This window comes from Glycine max, chromosome 1 (assembly GCF_000004515.6).
Source record: "Glycine max cultivar Williams 82 chromosome 1, Glycine_max_v4.0, whole genome shotgun sequence".
NCBI lineage: Eukaryota > Viridiplantae > Streptophyta > Magnoliopsida > Fabales > Fabaceae > Glycine > Glycine max.
In genome coordinates this window covers 12026928-12050827 of record NC_016088.4, presented here as the reverse complement: position 1 = coordinate 12050827, position 23900 = coordinate 12026928, and the positions used below count along the sequence as shown (strand labels likewise).

The window sequence follows — 23900 nt, the reverse complement described above, 5'->3', positions numbered from 1 at the left end:
TGTGTCTCCCTTCTCCCTTGTCAAAGAATTCAAAACGACACAGTCTGAGAATTCTTTTGATTCTTGCCTTTCCCTAAAACAAAAGATTTCAAAGGACTAACCGCCTAAGAATTCTTTTGTTTACCCATTCATAAAGTTTCGAAGGACTAACCGCCTGAGAACTTTGTCTTAACACATTGGAGGGTACATCCTTTGTGGTACAAGTAGAGGGTACATCTACTTGGGTTGTTGACTGAGAACAAGAGAGGGTACATCTCTTGTGGATCAGTTCTAGTGAAGGGTACATCCACTAGGTTATTCAAAGAGAACAAGGGAGGGTACATCCCTTGTGGATCTTTGCTTGTAAAAGGATTTTTACAAGGTTGAAAAGAAATCTCAAGGACCGCAGGTCGCTTGGGGACTGGATGTAGGCACAGGTTTTTGCCGAACAAGTATAAAACTCTTGTGTGTTTGTCTCCTTCTTCCTTACTCTTTTAATTTCCGCTATGCACTTTAATTCCTTCTTTTACTTTTGTTTAAGTTTCTTTTCTATTCTTTATTTTCTTAACAACATAGTAAAAGCCTAAGAAGGGTAAATTTTTTATTTGTAAAGGTCTAGTAATAATTAATTCAACCCCCCTTTCTTAATTATTCTGAGGCCACTTGATCCAACAAGTGGTATCAGAGCAGGTATCTTGTAGAAAGTTTAACAACTTCAAGATTCATGGCCTCTTCAAATCCTTTGTTTCCTGAAGGAAATTCCATTCATAGACCACTCATTTTCAATGGTGAGGGTTACCATTATTGGAAAACCCGTATGCATATTTTCATTGAAGCCATAGATTTAAACATTTGGGAAGCAATATAAATAGGACCATACATACCCACTGTAGTAGATGTAAGCACAAGCACCACAACACAAAAACCTAGAGATAAGTGGACAGAAGAAGATAAAAGAAGAATCCAGTATGATCTTAAAGCCAAAAACATTATTACTTCAGCCCTAAGAATAGATGAGTATTTTAGAGTGTCAAATTGCACAAATGCCAAGGAGATGTGGGATACTCTCCAACTTACACATGAAGGAACCACTGATGTAAAAAGATCTAGAGTCAATACCCTTACACATGAGTATGAATTGTTTAGGATGAACCCTAATGAAAACATCCATAGCATGCAGAAAAGATTTACACATATAGTCAACCATCTTGCCTCCTTAGGAAAAATATTTCCTAATGGAGATTTGATTAATAAAGTTTTAAGATGCTTAAGTAGGGAATGGCAGCCCAAGGTAACTGCTATTTTTGAAAGTAAAGATTTCTCTTCTATGTCTCTTGCTACTTTATTTGGAAAATTGTAGGAACATAAGATGGAACTCCAACGTCTTAATAATAATGAAGAAATCAACAAAAAGAATAGAAGTATAGCACTTAAAGCCTCATCATCAATACAAGAAGAAAATGAAGAAGAAGATCCAATGATGAAGAAGACTTCTCACTCTTTGTGAAGAAGTTCCAGAAATTTGTCAAGAGAAAAAGAATAGAAAGGCGTCCGAACTTTAACAATGGAAGAAGATCACAAGAAGACTCTCAAATTCTTAGATGTTACAAATGCAATCAACTTGGTCATATAAATGCTAATTGTCATTCAAATGAAGAATGGCCTGAGAAAAGTGATAAGAAAAGGTATGATGAAAGAAGAACCAAGAAGGCCTACATTGCATGGGACAACAATGATTCATCCGATGGTTCAGAAAAGGAGATCAATCTTCTAACCAAGGATTATGAGAGTGATGAAAACATTTCTCAAGAAGGTTAAACAAAGAGCAAAAGTATGACTTTCATCTTTGAAGATCTAGACATCTTAATCATGAAAAAGGTAATATCAAAACCATTCTCTTGTTAAAATATATTTTAGTTGAAATTTTCCTTCAATGTATTTGATTATGATGACTAACAATGTTTTTATTATTTGTTTGTTTTGATTGTTTGAAATTATGAGTATGTGTTCTTGATTGAGTTTATCTTTTTTGCATGAAATTTTCATTCAAATATTTTGATAATATCTATAATCATTATTCTTCAATACTTGTGTTTGTTTGCTTTGATATTATTGAATATCTACATGTTTTAATGTTTTTGCATGATATAATATGTGAATTACTTGATTAAGATTCATTCATAAAGTATTTTTAATATATTTTTTATTATAAAGTATTTTGATACTCATTCAAATTTCTTCTCCCCTAAAAAGTCAATCAGCTTTTATTTTCTGGCTAAAATAACCTCTGGTAATCGATTACCATATTAGTGTAATCGATTACAAGAAATTATTTTTGGCTATGTTGCTCTCTGGTAATCGATTACCGTATTAGTGTAATCGATTACCATGCGTCCCTGCACCTATATATTCAAATTTCAAATTCTGAAATCTGCAACTCCTCTTCTTCTCGAAAACCCTCATCCCCAAATCTTTCTTCAGCCATATCTCACTCATTTCTTGTTCAAATCACTCCCCACAAAGCCCAAACTTCATAGTTTTTCATTCTCTTTCATTTGAACCGATTAAAATTTCAAATAATCTCTTCAAATGGCGGAACCATCAAAGAAGCGAATGGGTACTTCGAGTCGAAGTCAACGACATTCTGAGACATAGGAAATGCCGATTCCCTCCTCTATTCCCTGTGCCTCATTATTTTCATCCGAAGAACAGCAAATACGGTACACAAACCTCTTTTCATCTCGCTCCATTATTGATTCAAAATTCATTGATATGGATTTCTTTTCAAATGAGAGTTTTGAATGCATTCAAGCATTTGAAAACTCCAATCTTATTACTTTCATGTCTTTAAAATTGCCTGTTTATTCTGATTTAGTCAAAGCCTTCTACTCAAACCTAGAAATCCAAGAAGGCACTTTAATCTCTGAAGTTTATGGGATTAAAATGGTCATTGACCAATCCCTATTCTATGAGTTAACCCAATTATCTACTGAAGGTGTACCATTTGAAGGTACATTGGTTGATGATTGGAAATATGAATTTTTTGTGCATGATGCCCGCCGGTTGGTTTGCACCAACCAAGCGGATATGACCGGAAGGCTTCTTCCCGGTTCATTGGATTTTGAGAGCCGCATCCTTCATTACCTTATTGTTCGTATCTTGCTTCCAAGATCTTCAAAATTTGCACAGGTTTATGAAGAAGATCTTATTGTTATGTGGGCTTTTCATAAAGGCCGACAAATTGATTGGGCACACTTAGTACAATATCGCATGAATAAGGCATTGCGATTAAATGCTCCATTTCCATATCCACACCTAGTCACCCTCTTCCTTCAACACTTTAACATCCCTCTTGATTCTGAACCTTATGTTTCAATCAAGAGATCCTTTCTAATAGGCGCTTCAGTCATTGCATCCTTTGGTTATCAAAAAGAGCATGATGGCTCTTGGGTGAAAAAGGGTGCTCAACATGTTGATGAAGAAGGACATGGTGAAGAAGATTCATCTCTTCTTCAAAAGATTTTGGATAGGTTCGATGGTCTTCAAACCTTTGTTGGAGAAAGGTTTGCTACTTTGGAGTTACAAGTGGACATGCGCTTCAATGAGATGGAGTCAAGAATTGCCAAGGTCGAAGAAGATGTTTCTTATATTCGTTCAAGCTTTGATCTACCACCACCGCCGCCACCATCATCTTAGTTTTCTATTATTTAATATTACTAGTACTTTGCTTTCTAGCCGCGTATTTGGCTATATTATGACATTTGGATAATTTAGTATTTCTTTATTTGCATGGTTTGAATGAACAATTATGAATTATATTATATGACTATGTGGTTTTTTTATATATTTAATCTATTCATGTTTCTTGCTTCATGATTGGTTTATATTCTTCAATGTATGCCTTGTGAATGATTAATAGTATATGTTTGTCTTATACTTGTTACGCACTTTGGCTTTTTGTTGATGCCAAAGGGGGAGAGAAATAGGGAATAAATCAAGAACTCACACAAGTAATTAACTTAATTTCAACTGAAGCATAAACTCAAAAACAAAGGGGGAGAATGGAAATTTATGTGAGTCATCGACTAGGAAAAAGTGTGTGTGTGTGTGTGTGTGTGTGTGTTTCTTGATTTTAGAGTTGTCATCATCAAAAAGGGGGAGATTGTAGAAGCAAGCTTCATGATGAATCAAGATTGATTCAAGGAGTTTTGATGATAACAAAGATGATGACAAAAAGCTCAAAAGTCAAGATCACTTCATGACAACAAAGATGATGACATTCAAGAATGAATTCAAGAATGAGTTCAAGATTGAGTCAAGAACACTTCAAGGATCAAGAGGAAAGAATCAAGAATCAAGATTCAAGATTCAAGATTCAAGAATAATCAAGATCAAGATTCAAGACTCAAAGATTCAAGAATCAAGAGAAGACTTAATCAAGATAAGTATTAAAAAGTTTTTCAAACAATTGAGTAGCACAAGAAGTTTTCACAAAATCATTACCAAAGAGTTTTACTCTCTGATAATCGATTACCAGATTATAGTAATCGATTACCAGTGGTTTTAAAACGTTAAGATTTTCAAAATTCAAAATGAAGAGTCACATTTGTTGATGTGTAATCGATTACACCTTTATGGTAATCGATTACCAGTGACTATTTTCGAAAAATTCATTTCCAAAAGTCACATTTCTTCAAGTGACTTGTTTTTTAAGATTCTTTCAAAAGTCATATCTTTTTAAGTGATTAGTTTTAAAGGAATTGCCAAGAGTTACAAGTTTTTGACTTGAGTCATCAAGAAACTATAAATATGTGACCTTGGCATGAAAACAAAAGAACAATCTCATTCATCTCAATCATCTCTTTCAATCATCTTTCAATATTTTCTTTCATCTCTTTCAACAGTTTTTCTGTTTCATCTTCTCTTCATCTTTCTAAAAGTGTTTGTTCAAAACTTTTTCTTCCAAGAAAAGTTCTTTGTTCAAAAACTTGTGTAATTCATCTTTTTCATTTCCTTCTCCCTTTACCAAAAAGAATTCGCCAAGGACTAACCGCCTGAATTCTTTTTGTGTCTCTCTTCTCCCTTTTCCAAAAGAACAAAGGACTAACCGCATGAATTCTTTTGTGTCTCTCTTCTCCCTTGTCAAAGAATTCAAAACGACACAGTCTGAGAATTCTTTTGATTCTTCCCATTCCCTTATACAAAAGTATTCAAAGAACTAACCGCCTGAGAATTCTTTTGTATCCCCATTCACAAAGTATCAAAGGTTCTTTTATCTTATCATATCTAGATTTTATCTCATCTAAATATTATTTTATCTAGATCTTATCTTATCTTATTTAGATTTTATTTCATCTAGATATTATTTCATCTAGATTTTATCTTATCTAGATTTTATTTTATTTATGGGCTTGGACTTAAAACAGATTTGTAAGCTTTGGGGTTAAGAACTATATAACAACACCAAGGTTCTAGTTTTAGTCTCTCTCTCTTTCGTTTTAGCTTTCTGTTTTGGAGAATAATTCTAGTTTTCTTCGTTTTCTACTACAAATTTGTTTGCTATTGATTAATGGAAGGCTAAGTCTCCAGCGTTGTTTTCTCTTGAGGATCAAGCACAGCTCTCTTTGAGGTTTTATTATTACTATTGCATTCTGCTCAGTTTTTCCTCTTCACCAATTACTCTGTATTTGTTGCTATTAATCCATGCATGCTTAGTGCTTGATTAATTATCTCTACGCTTAATTTACGTTCATGCTTAATGATCAATTTCGTTCATGATTAATTGGTGTATGTGTTGCTTAATCACATAATGAATGCCTTATGTTAAATTTCGCTTAGTAATTTAATTAAGGGTTGAATTAAGTGGTTGAACTTATAAAGGATAAATCCTCGTAACCTAGGATAAGAGACTAGCTTGTGAATCAAGGGGAAACAACATGTTTTAATTCTAATATTTTCTAATTCAAATTTACTTGTTTAATTTACAAAAACAAACAACCCCCCCCCCCCCCATTCGTTACTATTTTATTACAATCTGTTATGAACGTTTGGTTGGCCATTGCTTGTTGGGAGACGACCTAGGATCACTTCCTAGATACTGCATTTTTAATGTTTATTTGATTCAGATACGGCCTCGATCAGTGATAACTCGCTCCCTGTGTGCTATTTGTTTTTGGATCTTGTGATGATCTTGAACTTTGTGTTCGTGGGAGCAGATGATTAGGTGGATGACTATGAAGAAACTCATGCTAGAGGACACGGGAACACAATGCTCTGATAGGATGTGACATTAGGGTATAGGTTTCTATATTAATTGCATGAAGTCTTGGATGACCTTGTTTTGAGTCGAGATAATTTATTATTTATTTGGACAAATTTTATTACGATGTTAGAAAATTGAATGTGAGTCTTTTACCCTTTTGAAAGGCTTGTATTTAAATGTGTTTTAAAAACTTTTAATTAATTCTGATTTATTATTCCTTTTATTATTAGTATATAATTATGTGAGGGGTAGAGGGCGTCTCATCACCAGAAACAGGAAGCAACAAAGAAAAAAAGCTTCAAACTCTATCATTATGTTGAGATGCCTATTAGGCAGATGAAGGTAGAAGTGGTGAACATTTCAAGAAACTGGAGTTTCCTCTTCAATGGCAAGAAGTTGATACAAGATCCAAATATGTTTGATGCAAAGACCTTTTGGAATCAGATTGTGTTGAATGACACGTTAAAAGCTTCATTTCCAGCTATGATGGAAAGGGATAATGTTGAACACCATGACTTCGTTCAAGTGTTGCGTCCTGTCAAGACATACCACTTTGATGATGCTTGTGTGTACTTCACAAAGGATACGAATACTTATGCCTTCATCACTAGGTTGAAGAACCTTCCCATCATCTTCCATGAAACTACTTATTATCTAACAAAGATAGATGAAAGGGACTTCAGAGATCATGTGATTCAACTCCATGATGCTTAAATGACAAAGCAAGAGAAGTTTGAAAAAGAGCTAGCTACTGCAAAATCTAATAAGGAGAAAAAGCTTAGGCTAAAGTTGCTGGCAAAGCTGTGGATGAGAACATTGTTAATGAGGTCATCATTGATCTCACTAACACTGGTGTCATGGATGAGAACTCAAAAGCGTCCAAGGAAGCTCAAGCTGATGAGGTTATAAGCCGACAACAGGAACCTATGTTCAAGAAGTCAGAAACCTCACATGAAGTTATGTCCAAGGAAAAAGATGTGCCTGAAGTAGTGATTGTCTATTCCGCAAGCTCAAGTCCTATTCCCATCAAGTATGCACCTCCAAACGATGTGACCAGAGATCAAGTTCAAGATATGATTAGTCAAGCCATGGACACTTTTGCTGAGCGACAAAGACAAGAGAATTAGTAGTTCAGTCTTTCTATGCAAAATGTCATCACTACTCAGTTCACCAATCTGGGTGCTACCTGGCTGCAAAACCTACAACAAGCCCAGGTGTCTCTGTTTAGAGCTGTTGTGGCACCCCTGTTGTTGCAAATTTTATTACAACACTAGTTGAACGTCCAACTCCATCCATTCAGCAACCACCTGCTCTTGATCAACCACCAACAAGTGTTCCATTTGTCGCTGCTAAACATACACTATCAGCACCAAAACATCCTTTTCCATCACCACAAGTTCAACAGTGACAATGATGTCCAATCATCACTTCTTTTTTTTAACAGTGTGTCGTTTTGTTAATGACAAAATGGGGAGAAGGAAAATGAATTTTGATTCATTGTAAAGCACATCTCTTGGTTAAATACAAAAAGTGGTTTTTTGAGCTACTTTGAGTTTTTACTTCCGTTGTTACACACACACATATGTATGCTCTAATATGCTCTTATACATAACTCATAATCATGTTTTACTTCTTCTATCTTATCATGATTATGTTTTATCTAAGTCAAAATTTATATGATTTGTCATCATCAAAAAGGAGGAGATTGTTAGATCAGAAGGGTCCACTAACCACTGGATAACCTATACTACCTTGGATTTTGATGATTACAAAGGTATAAATTATTGATGGACTAATGAGTAATTGTTAAGGGAACAGGACCTACTATATAAATGAGGTAACATGTTATTAAATCATTGTCTACAGCTCTAGTAAGTATGCATTCACCCATAAGTGGAAAATAGTTTTATTAATTATATTCAACGTCCAATGCGTTGTTAAAATAACCACATTTAGTTATTGCAAAAACCAATGTTTACACACTAAGTTGTTTTTATTCACGTCCACAGAACTTGAATCACTTATACACTTCATTTTATATCTTTATAAGTGATGTCCAACAAAATACGAAAGGACAATGTTAGCCATGAAAGGAAGTGCACAAAATTTCTTTTTGAATTTCATATTTGTCTCTCTTTATTTAAATTGCTAACATTTGAATTTAAGGAAAGGATAGAATAGAAAGGAATTTGGAAAATATTCGCTCAAGGGTCGCTTTCGTCCCGAAAGAGGAGCACATGGAGTTGTCTATACTTTTATTCGTTTCCTCTTTGATCAGAGCGTGCCACGTTGCATAGCCTCTAGTTGTAAGACAACGGTCATTTCAAGACTCAGCGCTAATCTTGTAACAAATCCTTCATTGATATCTATAAAAGGTATCTAATGCTCAGGAATCACCAACCAAGAAATATCAAGTGAAAATGAGCAAAAGTTCTCTAAAGTGAAACTCTATTAAAATCCGTGAATGATACACTTTCACTTAATTTTTTCATCCTTTTCTAACCAAAGTTTATTTGTATTTGAACTTTATTGTGTATTCATTCTCTAAGTGTTATTGAATCATAGTATTTATTCAAAATTTTGTTTGTGAAAGCTAGGAGTGTCTCAATAAAAAATAGTACTTAGGTGTTCTTAGATTTAAAGAGTGTAAGGGTGTGTCAGTAGTGGTCCAAAGAATACTTGTGTAGTCAGGAGTGACAATATAGAATACTAGTGGAACGTACCCTTTGCAGTTTTGTAAAGGAGAACTAGACGTAGGTTTGTTTGAGTAAACCAATATAAACCAAATGTTTCTAATTTTCTCTTAAGCTATTTATTTAAGTATTATTTTAAGTTCATCTTGGCACACTTATTCACCAAGTGTTTATTCGAAAAACCTTTGTGAAAACCTTGTTTATAGTTCCTAGATGACAAGGCCAGTTTTTTGTTTTTCAAAATTTGTTTGATAACAAGCCTTCATTTGTGAAAAATATATTCTTTAATTAACACACTACTCAACTTCCACCTTCTAGTGTGATTTTTGGTATTTCACTTCTTCGTACTTATTTCAAATAAAGTGAATATAATTTTTTTTTGTTGCAAGAGTGAGAGGCAAGAAAATTAAAAAAAAAATGAAAAATGAAAATTCATATAAATTTAGTATTATTAATAGTTAACGATACATATTTAAAATGTAGATATTGAAAGAAAATTTTTGCAAGACTTGATAATATAGTTTACTCGTACATTTTTAATATATCGCTCATTCATGTGTCAAATCTAATAATTAAGAACCAAAAACATGCTTAAATAAGACTTTGACAAAAGATATAAATTAAATCTCTTAAAAGGGTCGTTTAAACAAACTTAAAAAAAGAAATTTTAAAAAATATTTATTAAGAAATAGATAGAGTTTGTTATTTTGAGAAAAGCAGGAAATTATTATTTTTAAAACAAAAGCATTTTAAACAAATATACAAAAAAAATGATTATTTTATTTTAACAATTGATTTTTTTAATAAGTAATTTTAAATAAACGAGTCTAAAATATTAGCTTATTGTAGTAAACGTTGTTTAAATACATACCATAGCAAATTTGTCGTAATAAACTTACACATAATAATATATTTGATTTTACGTACTTTTTTATCAAACAAAATTTAAATAATGTGCAGGTCTATGGTCCACTCTAATTTTAAGAGAAACTTGGAAAGGCTAAATAGCGCTATAAAGATTGGACTTTTGTATTTCTATTTGTGTTATATTTCTAAATAGTGTTTTTTCCTCTCCCTCCATAAGAAAATATTTTATATAATAATACATGAGGACACATTTCAAAATTAACTCAAAGAAATCCGAATTCAAACTTGAATAATATAGAATCTTCGGGTATTGTTTCAAATATTTCCTTTCATGTTTATAATGTCTTTCTATATCATTTCATATCTATAAAAAGTATTAGGATAGGAAGAGAGGAAGAATCTTTATATATAGTATATTGTCAATATCGAATCTTGAAACAAATATGCATAATAAAAAATAAAAATATAATTTTTATTACTAAACCATGAATAATCTTGTATTTTGAAATATCTTTTGTATTATTTCCTTTTTTTACAAATAAATTTGTTAAATTAATTACTTCTTCTGGTTTAAACTGTTAATCACTAAAGCAACATATTAATCACTTAACTGTTAAAAAATTTACCTGAATAGCATATTATATAAAAAAAATTCTAAGATATTAAGTAACCGTACAACGTGTGGGATTACATCTAGTTTTCCTAAACACCAGCGTTCTAATATACTGAATTAAGAAAAATACTGATTCCTAATTTAAATCATGCCATTCTGTTTTCACTATGAAAAATTTGCGTGAATAGAGCATACAGTAAAATTACTCCAAATGTATTATACGCAACTAAGAGTAAAGGAACGAACATGATAACATAACGCTAGCGAAGAGGCATTTGCACGAGAAAATGAAGGAATTCAGGAAAGTAACAGAGTAACAGGCACCATCACTTGGTAACAGCATGATTTGTTTCATTTGTAACAATTTGCATGTAACACCTCGGTACATCGTCTTGTATTTGCCGCATTTTCTACCTCAATTATGTCATAGATGTTGCTGAATTGACCTCCTCACCATTACCAACTTATTTAAAGATTAAAAAAGTTGAAAGAAAGGTATATGGTATACCACCTGATCAAGATTCTAAACCAAAGACTCTACTTCTGTTGTTTTGTTGTGTTGAAAATGGCATAAAATTGTGATAACAAAGTAATAAGTCCGCGAAGTGACAAAATTTCAAGTGAGCACCATCCTCTCACTGACCCTCAAATGATCCTAAAATGACTGTCTCCTGAATCTATCTTCAACTGGCAATGTCTCAACACCTTTCTTAACAGAAGGGTTGTCACAGTGAAGAAAAATATTTTTGAACCTAAAAAGCTGACTATACCTAGAGGAATGAATCACTTTTTGTTCAAAAAACCCTTCATCAAGAAGATCCCCAAACAACCAACTGTGACCACCGCCATAACACAAGCTCCCATGGAATCCGATGACATGGTGATGCTTTTCCCGCTGTTGGTTCTTGTTGGGCGAGACTTCTCCCCCAAGCTCCCCCTGAGAAGATTATTGAGATTGTCCAATTGATGCATGACCTGACGCTGACTGCGTGCGATGCTTGATATCTGACAACACAGTAATAAAAAATATCAATAAGAGATAATGCAACATTCATTCCAGAGACACATATTACAACTTGGTGATTCAGATTGTTTATATGCATTTGCAGCATTGCATTGGCTTATGGTAACAGCCCAGAACTTTTACACAATAAAAGCAAAGAAAAAATTCTATTCAACAAAAAATAGAAAATTTTGGCACATTTAAAAAAAAAAAATTGCATCCCAACTAATTCAAAAGCATCACTGGATAATTTCTAAAAGCTGTCGTATTTTGCATGGTGACCAAAAAACATTTAATGGTTGCTACCGTTATTTCTCCATTTACTAATGCAGTCATAAACACAGGAAAGCTAACTATACACCAAGAAAGAGAAAATTCTGATAGTTTTACTTTCATAAGTCAACCCAATGCTCTAGAGCTAGATCACTAACATCTTGTATCCATAAAAAGAACATCTGGTAGAATACCAGAATCTACACAATAGCAAGAAACATGTGCAGAACTGTTTTTTTTGTAAATCATGACTTTCATTACCCACCACCAATGGCGGATTCAAGACCCTGAGTCAGTGGGTGCAAATTATAAAAAATAAAATCAGTGGGTTCAATTATATAAATATAAATAAAATAAAATATAAAAATATAAGATTTTATTTACAAATTTAGTGAATTTAGAAAAATGAGGGGGTGCAAGTGCACACCCTCATACCAATGTAGGTCCGCCACTGCCCACCACCTTACAACTTTCAAGGGATCCCATATTTTAGTAATCATGTTTCCTTTTTTGTCACTCTTCCATGTTTTAATCTATCATAAGTTCCTAACATTAGGATAAGGCCATAAGCACAGAACAACCAAATTATGAATTTAACTACATGAGAGAAACTGAACTTGTTTGGTTATTTTAAAATATACATGCAGTTCAGGTATCGCACGTTAATTGTATTTATGCTTTGCTTGGATTAGTAATATAATAAAAATGAAAGCTATAAAAAGGAAAGAAGTAAAGTAGACATAAAAGAGAAATAGAGTCGAAAAGATGTGTTGTTTGGATGGATAAAAATAGAAGTAAAAAAAAAAAAATTCTTCTCTTGTTTGGAAGAGTAAAAAAGTGGAAAGAAATAAATAAATCATATGAAAAATATTTTTATATTAATTAAAAAAAAATTCACTCCATTATATTTTTCTTAACATAAAAATATAATTTTTATTATCATTTTAATTTTTATATTATCAATATTTATTTAATTTTCAAAGAACCTAAATAAATAAATAAAAAGGAGAGATCATTCAACAACACCGCCCGTCCCCACAAAAGTAACTTCTTTCCTTATTTTTTCTCTCAAACGGATGAGCATCGAAACACTTCGACAACCCTCCCTTAAAAGCTAGTTGTCATGGTGGTTGAACCAAGCCACTTAAGAACTCTCCCGAGCATCCCATACTACTCATTGTGGGACTTAGGAACCCCATAAAATACCCAAGTCCATACCATAGCATCGCATGAGAGCCAACATCTTGGTGAATGATACTCTAAAACACTCGACTCAGGCTTTCTACTTTGTATACTAATTGATAAGCACCCACTCGGGGAACCCTCCCTTAAAAGCTAGTTGTCAAGGGGCCACTGTACTCAACCAAGCATCCCATATTACTTGATGTGGGACTTAGCACCTCATAATACCCAAGTCCTTATCATAGACAAACGATCAAAATTCGATACTTCTATTCCATCTACCTCCTCTTTATTGCCTACCACTCCATTTCTACTCAGACAAACAAAGAGTTAGTGTTTGTAAGAATTATTAATTAGTATACGTTGGCAAGTCATATTAATTTCAGTCACCTCTATCTCGCCTTAATTGCTGTATTGAAAGGGTGTGTTTAATCCCTCACTGACTAGAGATATAGAGTTAGTAGTGCTTATAAAGCTTAGGCAACCTCACCTTTCAAGCTGGTTTTGTGAGGTTGAGTTAAACCTTAAGCTCAAATTCTAAGATAGTAGCAGAATCTATTCTAGATCCGTTGTTAGGCCACCTACATTGTCCCGCTCCAGGCACATAGCCCTGGGCATGAGGTGTGTTCGAAAGTTGCCTTAATTGTGATCACCCATGTGGCCCTGTCCAGACTTAATTATGGCCTCTTTAAGAGGCTTTAATTGCCAGCATTGAAGGGGATGATGGTGTGTTTAGTCCCACACCGACTAAGATAAGGTTTAAATAGTGCTTATAAAGCTTGGGCAATCTTCACCTGACAAACCAATTTTGAGGTTGAGATAGCCCCAAAGTCCAAAATCTAAAAGATCTAAGAAATAGCACGCCTCCAATTCGAGGACTAGGAGGCCTCCTAATCACAAAAGAACTCTGTCCTTCCTATCAGATATTGACAAGGTGCCATCTTACGTGACCTATCACATCCCAGTTCCACCACCATGGTAATAAAATATGGAATGCTTTACGTTTCCAAAACCCAATATTACATTTGCCTATTCATCTATGTTTAGTCGATCCTATATTACATTTGCCTATTTTTTTTAAAAGGGTTTATTTATAACAAGCTTAAAACTCAGTAAAATTTATCTTGGGGGTCAGTGTTAGACTATCCACATATATCACATGTTAAATGCATCTAGATTTCTGCATAGAGGATGTACTACATAAGAAACCAATTTAACTAAAGGAAGTTCATTAATGTCTCTATTTCTCTCTAGCTCTCATTCTAAATTCAACAGTTATAACGGAAACGATCTAACATTTTCATCTTAAAAAACACACCTCCAAGAGAATCAACGTGGGTCAAAACACTGGAGTATAAAATAATCTGAAAGTGACATATAAGACTCAGAATACCTCATCCATCAAAGGAGAATCTTTAGCTAACTGCGAGGACGAAGAGGAATTTGTCATTTTAGATCCAGTAAGGGAACCACTGCCCAAACTAGTGATGAAGTAAGAGGTGGGAGCAGAACCATTGCATGTCTCAGCTTGAAGTGACATGTTTTGTTGGCTTGGAGAATTTTTCTTGATGGTTAACTTGGAATTCAGCTCTTCAATGCGATTTGTAAACTCGTCCATTCTATCATTGAGGGCAGAAATTTGGTCTGAAAGCTGATTGATGGTTCCCTACCATATTAGGTAAATGAAGACAAAAAGTAGATAGTTATTGGGGAATGGACCAATATAGAAGTGATAATATGAATTCAGTATCTTTACAGGAATTAAAAACTACTGCACGTAACTCAAAGTACCTGATTTACTGGCATTGCGGTGGAATCTGAATTGCTTTCACCAAACCTTCTATTGTTGGCACCATATCCAGTAACCTTAGCTAGATTTTTGTCCCTCTGATTGGTATACGACTGTGATATTCCACTGTTGAAGATAAAAATAGTAATATTATTAGGTAACTGAAGAAGTTTTCCAAGAAGTATATAACATGTTTCCCACAGTAACTACTCTTGCCCTGCTTAGAATTAGATGATCTCACACACATGCTCCACACATATTCTCTCTTCAGCAAAATCCACTAAAATTTTCTCAACATCACAACAAATACCTAATTAGAGCCGTTAAAACCTGGTCAAATGATGTAACATAACATACCACTACCAACATCATTCATGTTGGTCAAACAAGAAAATTGATTTTCTCAGAATATAACACTAAATAGCTTCACTCATTCAAATTTTATCAATGGGTAGGTAGTCCATGGATATGATATTCACCAGCGATTTTCCAATAACATCAAATAAGCCTAGTCCCAATAGGTAGGGTTCGCTATGAATTAATCAACACTATTGAATGTTATCAAAAATCAATTTTTTAGTAAAACCATTTAGAGCAAGGTCTTTCAGTGGTTTCTCTTGATGTATTTAGATGGAAATTTTCACCTCCTCAGATGTTTATTCCTCATGGCAACTCTGCCGGCAGAAGCTCTAGATAGTGCTTCTTTCGGGCTTGACACCAAATCCTCATCTAGGCTGAGCCTTGTCTTCAAATCATCTGGTAGAGCCTGTGGAACAGTTAGACAGAAAATGTTGACACAGGAAAACATATTAGCTGATGGGAAGCTGTCGTACCATAACCTCATTCACAAGCTTTTCAATTTGAATTTGCTCAATGTAGGTACGAGGAATGTAGGAACCTTCTATACCCAGCTGTTCTCCTATGTATTTTAGAACTAAACGATCTCTGCCTTGTACCTGTATATTAATAGATTCCAAAGTCCAAACAAATCAGTGAAACATGCATTATCAACCAAAAACTCAAAAGAAATATAAAAACAAAAAAAATTAAAGTACAAAATGTTTAACCTGTCTCTGCCAAATGATAAACAAAACCTTTTACCAGAAGCAACCCAACTCAACATGGAAATAAAATTGTGGTCACATATTAATTTAAACAATTTTAACTTCCAATGTGTATTTTCTTTGGAAGGTCTTTCCATAGGATGGTCAAAACACACACAAAAGAAACAAGTTATTTGAAATCTATTCTTTCTTAAAGAAGTTATAATCTCTCAAGCTTTAGGTTAAAAGTTTGAAACTGAACAGCTTGTCATAAAACTTGTTACCATTAAGTGCAAATGAAACTCAATCAAATGTAAATATTTATTGACTCCCATAAATTCTAACAACCAAGCTATTCCAGTAAAGCATTTAATGGTAGTATTAGAGTATTATAGACTAAATCTAGTATTACCTGAACATAATGTCTATTAAGTTGCTCAAGCCAATCTAGTTTTACACAAACCCTATCATCAGAAAAGACATGGCTGTTTCTCTTAAGGATAGTGGCTATTGTGTATCCCAAAGCCATTAGTCCACCAAGAAGGCGCACACTGACCTCAAAAGTAATTCTTGGTGATATGACAAATGGATTATCTGTCACCCATTCCTGAAAAGTTACAAGACATCAATTAGTTAACACCATGTAAAAAGTTCATTCTCTTCAAATCGTGTATGGAGAATTGGTATATATATATATATATATATATATATATATATATATATATATATATATATATATATAATGCACAAAACACCAAAGTATGAGATCTTAATAGCATATCAAGGCAAGAAAATGCGTATTATTGTGGTCCAAAAAGAAATGAAAGAGGAAATCACCAACCAACAAACTATGAGCCTTTTAAATTCTAAAGTGCAAAAATGAAAAACAAATCTTACATTATTTCCACAGAAGTATTTCTACTACAAACTTGTAGCTTAATAAACCCAACATTGGAGAAACAGCAGAATTGAAAATGTTCAAGCATCAAAACAGAATTCCAAACTACTGTCATTCATCAACAAACGTAGCAGTTTAGAGTGTTTAGGAGGGGCAATAAATGATGTGGCGATCTATTCTGTACACAATAATCTAGTGCACCTTTTTGGAGTGTAATACAAAGAATTTCAAAGCATAATTCTCTATTTATTGGCACTGACTTTCTATAAAATTACTTCATCCTTTCTTGTGAAGATCAAAAGTACATCTCCTCCTCCACTCCAGTAATAGTCTTTTTCAGATGTAAATTAACTTTGTTTTCAACATTCTAAAAAGTTATTAATGTCATATGCAAGTGAATAAAGAGAGGTTAGGAAAGAAAAATGAAAACAAAATTCGAAAGAGCTGATTTCAAACTTCAAAAGATGTTTAGCTTCATATAGTTCCTAGTATTATCAGCCCCAGCACCTACATGAAGGAGCAAATCTATCCTAACATCCAAAATGTTGTTACTCTTAATCATATTTTTTAAAACAGTCAAATCCACAAAAGGTGTTGAGCTAATTTAAAAGAATTACCAACAGAAACAGATCAAAAGGTGTTGAACTTCCACAACCAGCAAGGTGTGTTTTAGCTACTTAAATCCTGCTGCACAGATCAAATTTCCATACTGTCTGTAAAACAAAACTCTCGTAGTTACTTGGAGCCAATTACATACAACTGTTCTAATATGCATCATCTTCTACTAGTTATTTTTTATAAACTTCCCTACTAAATTTCCTTGTCAAGGTTATTTATGTTAGTAGTTATACAAATCACACAATTTGAAATTCATCGTGCAAGTCATACAACTAAGTTCTCAAACAATACGAATCTGACAATATGGCCTTGTTATGCGATTCAATAACCACGTTATGCATCATTCTCTATTAAATATCTTTTTTTATAAACTTCCCTTTTAAATATCCTTACAGACATCATTTAGAAAATCACGTTATTCATGTAGGAGATTTCTTTTGTTACCAATTTTATTAGGTTGGGCTTGTACTAGTTGTACTAAAGGTTATCAATAGCGGATGGCAGCCTACAGACGTGAGTCTAAAAAAATCATATATGTGTGAGTATGTATAAAAACTAAAAAAACAAAAATTAAATTAAAAACAACGCAATCATAGACTAAAAAATCCAAGAAATCACAAGTCTCAAAAGAATCTGATTTTGGGTGCATATCATTGTCCAAAAAGTGAAAAAGAATTGGTTTAATAAATAAAAGCATAGAACAACATGATTCTGATATTCTAAAAAACAGAGAAGTAAATTCTGAAATTCTAAAAACCAGAGAACTAAATTCTGAAATTCTACAAAACAGAGAACTAAACTCTGAAATTTTGAAAGAACAGAGAAGAACTGAGTGCTTGGCTAAAGCTTAGGAGGTTCACAAGAGAGAAGACAACTAAAACCCTAGGTTTACACTTTCACGAGACTGACAAGAGAGAAAGAGCGATACACATATTGAAATGGTGGTTCAATATGCTTCAAGTACAAAGCAACCCATAAAAGGGTTTTTTGAAAAATGAAATCCAAAAAAAAAAAAAAACAAAAGATGGGGGCAGGGGGGACACTGTGGCATAGCAGGCACCATGGCTGATATGGCAGTCAGCACCATGCTATGGAAAATAACGGATGGTAAATGGTGGAAGGGACCAAAAACGTCATGTTATAGTGTTATGATGGCGCCATAACAATTATTTAATAACATTGGTTGTTCTACACTTGTACTTGACCTAAATCAATTTTATAAAAACATCTTATGGTTTGTGTCTAAACACAGCATAACTTATTCACACAGGGGAAGCTCCAACACAGTGACATGGCATGGCAGGCACCATGTCAGATATGGTAGACAACACCATACAATTGAAAATAATGAATGGCAAATGGTGGAGGGGTCCAAAAAGCCCCGTTATAGCGCCATGATGGTGTCATAACGATTATTTTATAACACTGATTGTTCTACACTTGTACTTGACCTAAATCAATTGTATAAATAATGTTATGGTTTGTGTCTAAACATGGCATACCAATCTAAATCAAGTAATCAACTACTCAATGTCCTATTTATCTTTCTCCCATATTTTAATTCAACTATATTCTTATAAGTAAATTTGCTATCACAAATTGAATGGACAATCAGGTTCAATCAAAATATAAAATATAACAAGGAACCAAACCTCAAACATGAGACTGTATTTCCCATCCTTATTTCGCATCCGTAAATATGATTGACAAGTTTCTGGATCTTCACCGGGTGGTAGAAGATATATGTCATAAGTTTGTTCTGTTGTTTCCTTAAAATCCTCAGCGAGAACAGCTTTAATTTTATCAACTTCTACATTCCTTCCTGACTAGAACAGTTATACAAAGGATTTTTCATTAAGACGTCAGACATCAACATCAGAACCAACAGAACTATCCTTTTTTTTTCTCCTTTCATTTATACAAGTGGATTTAAAATAATGAGTTATTATATAGAACTAACCTTTAATATATAAGTAGGACTCTGGAATCCAGTAAATGGATTGAATTTGTTGATGATTTTTATATGTGCTGTCTGGAGATCTGGCTCGATAAATGCCTTGTACATTGGATACACCTGAAAATGTTTAAACTTAAGCACTTCTAGAAATACAGATATTTTCTAAATCTGTATAAAAAGATGAAAGGAATTATAAAAGTATGAACCGTCTCTGATATTTGATGAATAATTTCTTCAGGTTCTTGACCAGCACGTTGTATATCACGTATAACTCGTTTTACAAGGTCAAGGTGAACTCCTCCTGTAACAGAGACTCGAAGGTCCATCAGGGGTCGCAACTTCTCACTCAAGGCATAGATGCCCTCTATAATCACAATTCGAGAACTCGGGGCTTCGACTGTCCTGTAAGCAGGGTGCATTTTTAATATGAAATTGAGGGCATAGTAATAAAAAATGGACTTCATGGAGTACTCTGAATCAATTGCAACCAGCTTTGAATTACATTTAATCTTAAAGTTCAGATTTACATTGAAATTGCTGGAAATCAGAACACAAACAGAACTTGAATGCCAAAATGAAACAATGATACGGGGCTACATCCCTACACCTTATTAGGTTTGAATTTAAGAGTCTTGGAGAATTTGATAACAAATTAATCTTTGAGGTTTTCTATTATTCAATCAACTGACTAAGAAGTGCAGTATAGGTATTATTTATAGAATTAGAAATAACCTAACTCCCTAATGACCGATTGTGACAGGGAGGGAATACATGTGTACAACTGAAAACTAATACAGAAGCTGGTACAGAATATTCTCATACACACCCATATCTACGGATTGCAAATTATTACCCAAAATAGTGTTCCCTGGTCACTGTCCCAAGAGAACAATTTTTAAACTCTACAAAATTTCGGGTAGTTACTCAAGAGTCAAGATGGCTTAAAATTTAACCTGTATCCTGTACGTGAACTGGACTTGAAATCATATATGGGAACTTGAACTGGCTTTCCTTCCTTTAAATTGTGCAGATTCTGGAGTAATGTGTCATAGTCTGTTAAGCGTGGATCTGCACAAAGGGATAAAAGAGTTGACAAGAGATTGGTTATTGGTGTCCTAATTTAAAACTGTTAGCTAGAGTTTAAATTTCATAATAATCAAAATATTTTATTCTCAAATTAAAACTTGGAAAGCGCAGGAGATAAACTATGTCATTCCTACCCTCAGGAGAATTATGTTAATCATGCTATGCAGCCTGCAGCCTGATAATGCACCATAGTAAGAATGATAAAAGCAACACATAAGAAAAGGCCAGATGATTTACCATCAAAATTCCCATCAACAATTCGACTAGCATCATTGTAATTATCCATTGAAATGATTGCAATGCTGGGCATGAAGTTGAGTATCTTTTCAGTAAATATAGTCTTCCCAGCCCCTGAAGGACCTGCCACCCCTACCAATATTATTCCATCATTCTTTTGGGATAACAATTGGCATGCACGGATCACTATGAAAAACCCCTTCTCAAATGATAGTTGGTCTTGGATTGGAGCAATCTCATAGCGATCAGAGCCTTTCCTTTTAACCAAGTGAACTTGATCTTTCAAAAGACCAAGACGCCTGTGATGGGAATCAGCATCGGCAGAATCTTTTGCCATTGAACAACTCCTGATTTCTTTTTAAGAGGAAAAAAAAAAGAAATCATTGTTAGATAATACATAAATAAATAAATGAACATAGCCTAACATTCATGTTAGACCCATAGATATATCCTAGTATCCCTACACAAACAAACAATGTTGGATTATAGTCACACTATTAACTTTTTGGACATAAATCCAGAAAATAGCCTTAGTATTCTTACTATCTTTTTTTCAGCGGATATGTAATTTGGTACACAACTGTAGTTTTCATCCAACTCATCCTACCGGAAAAAGATAGAAGTTATCTAAGTAATGACAAATTATGAACTATACACTGGTGCCAGAAGGCTCCTCACTATGTGAAGGTACGGGAGAGAATCATTGTATGCAGTCTTACCCTTGAATATGCAAAGAAGTTGTTTCCGAATTTGAACCCGTGACCAAACGGTCACCAAGGCACGCCAGGGAACGCTCTCTAATGACAAATTATAGAAATTATAATTCTGTTTCATCGTCTACAGCCTACAAACTAGTTACACTCTAGGAAGAACATCAATATTTGAAGAAATTGCACACGTTAAAGCTTGAAATTAAAAGCACTAGCAAGTTGTGTTGACAAAGATCCACAATACAGTTATTAAAGCCCTTGCTGGATAACTCACATTATAGCTAAACAATAAATCTCAATTGTACTGTAAACCACAAAGGATTTGGCTCCTCTAAACAAGGGAGTGAAGGATGCACTATTGAAAGAAAAGTGCAATTACAACTGTTGAATGAATGGCTGAGATAGTATTAAAACATATGCACATCTGTAATAACTTCTCACACTCTTTAAAGTACAACTCCCACTTTAAAGAAGCCAAACTCAACCAGAAAATATATATTGTGTTTAATGAAAGATCCTACAGGCCCAAAGAGTGAAATTTAAATATCATGTTTAAAAATTGCCACAGAAACAGTAGGATTCTATTTTGAACACAAACACAGGGATTTTCTCCGTTAGATTATCACAATTCCAACATCACACACAACAGCACTTCTGTATCCAACCTAAAAGAATAAAATTGTTCCTCCAAAAATGAAAAACAAAATATAAAACCTTGAACTAACAACTTTTTAAAAACATGAAAAGGATCACCCAGATAACAAAATTAACAGAGAGGGAGATTAAGAAGAAGAAGAAGAAAAAGAAAAAGGCACAGCCCAGAAACAGAAACCAACAGAAGTTGTTCGAAAGCAAAGCAAAATCCACAAAAGGCCTTCAAAAAACTGAGTTCTTGCAAGCACTCTGGATCCAAAATTTTCAAGCTTTGGCACAAAAACAAGAATACCCAGAAGAGAATGAGCATCAAAATTGATCCAATGTGCACACCTGTGATGATCAGAGCACTCACCGAGGCTCCCTGAACGAGCAGTTACAGTGAGTTCAGCAACAACAACAACCACAACCACAATCCAGAAGAGAACCCATCATTTCAAGGTCGGTTCTATACACACACACACACACACACATATATATATATATATATATATATATATATATATATATATATATATATATATATATATATATATCAAATGTATCAATATTAATTAGTATTAATATTATTTCTTTCTGGATGTTACCCTTCTCCCCGAAATCAATAGAATGTGATTTTTCTCCATTCCGGGATCTTTTGGGGATGTGGTATTAATTCCTAGAGAATCTGCAAACGGTCCAAGAGAGAACAAAAATCATATAGAGAGAGAAAAAGAAGCTCTTCATAAGGAAGTAGGGTGAAAAATAGAAGAAAAAAAATAAATAAATTAAATGAATATTATATTAAAAAAATGACCCATGATGTAACCATTTTATACCATCACACAATTCAACTTAACTTTACAAAAAATGAATATATTATGTAAAATAATTTTACATTTTATATAAATATATAATAAATTTATTAATTTTTATAATAATTATCTTAAAAATCATATTAAAAGTAATTATAATGAGTTCATTTTATACTGTATTATTAAATTCTTATTGATTTTTATAATAAATTACCGTAAAAACAACAATCATTTTTAATTGATTGACACTTTAACATATAACTATTCATGTCCCCTAGATTCATTTTAATAATTACATTAATAATACTAGGAGTTAAAAAGTAACTAACAAGGTAAGAGTAGTGGGTAATTGCTATAAGCAAACAGTAAAAGTATAAAAACTTATAAAAAAGAATAAAATTATCTAAAATTTGTGGACACAAAAATAATATTTCTTTTATTAATAATATAAATTTCAAATACGATTCCCGCTTTCCTCTATAAGTAAATTCACAGGTGAAGTTTCTCCATCAACACTTGGGGGTCTAGCACTTTTACGTGTTTTATATTAAAGTTGTTATGCTATCTTGTTTTCGGGTGTGGGAATATTTGAAATAGTCACACTTGCAATATTTATTGCAATAAAATATTTTCACCGTCACTAAATTGACACTTGATGAGCAAATTATGGAATCATGATCTTTATATGAAGAATTCTTTCACTCATGGTAAATATATTCAGAATATACAATAAAAAGGCTGAGATTTTCACTTTTTATTTTTTCCTTAATTTTTCTATATATATTTCACACGCTATATTTTGTAATTTGCAAAAATATCTTAACTATCTTAAATTACTTTTTGGTATTTGGATGCTTACATTTAGTATACAAATACAAAAAAGTAAGTAATTTTTAACTGTTTATCTCTTTTAATATACATCTAATAATCTTATAAAAAATTGTCAATGGTAAAAAATAACATTATTTCACAGTTTAAATGATTTTTCGTAAATATGAAATATTAGTTATATATTTGAATATATTTATTTATTTGAATATATTTGTTAGCAATAATTTTCTCTTAAAAAATATTTTTGGATGTTCAGTGTTCACTATAATATTTAAGTGAATATTTTCTTTTAATATCACTACAATGTTAACATGATAATTGAACTACAAGGGAAAAATATAAAACATGCCTATAAATCATAATAAATATATTTAATTAACAAGGCATGAAATTTTATTATACTTAAATGAT

The 23900-nt window shown here is 33.0% G+C and overlaps 1 protein-coding gene across 4 annotated transcripts; it reads right to left on the bottom strand.

The window, feature by feature from the left end:
* Nucleotides 1–10963: 10963 nt before the first annotated feature.
* LOC100797542 (inorganic pyrophosphatase TTM2) lies at nt 10964–22339 on the bottom strand. 4 transcript variants are annotated; one of them, XM_006573134.4, is made up of 13 exons: nt 22198–22333; nt 21220–21297; nt 20501–20854; nt 20131–20245; nt 19384–19579; nt 19181–19294; nt 18873–19046; nt 16117–16311; nt 15495–15617; nt 15306–15427; nt 14664–14787; nt 14266–14538; nt 10964–11419 (listed from the first exon to the last, which is right to left on the bottom strand). In XM_006573134.4, exons 3-13 carry the CDS (start codon nt 20835–20837, stop codon nt 11198–11200), a joined length of 1995 nt encoding a protein of 664 aa, XP_006573197.1. In that variant the 5' UTR covers nt 20838–20854; nt 21220–21297; nt 22198–22333; the 3' UTR covers nt 10964–11197. The 4 variants fall into 4 exon arrangements, with proteins under 4 accessions (XP_006573197.1, XP_006573198.1, XP_003517896.1 ...); XM_006573135.4 differs by having other exon boundaries at nt 22220–22315; XM_003517848.4 differs by lacking the exon at nt 21220–21297 and having other exon boundaries at nt 22198–22339.
* Nucleotides 22340–23900: the final 1561 nt, after the last annotated feature.

Bases quoted from the DNA above. Each gene is read 5' to 3' on its own strand.
- LOC100797542 (XM_003517848.4), bottom strand. From the start codon at position 20,837: ATGGCAAAAGATTCTGCCGATGCTGATTCCCATCACAGGCGTCTTGGT. The intron at 20,246-20,500 runs GTAAATCATCTG...CCCTTTGTGCAG, and splicing joins TGTTGATGGGAATTTTGATG to ATCCACGCTTAACAGACTAT. The intron at 19,295-19,383 runs GTTCATACTTTT...AAACATTTTCAG, and splicing joins TTCATCAAATATCAGAGACG to GTGTATCCAATGTACAAGGC.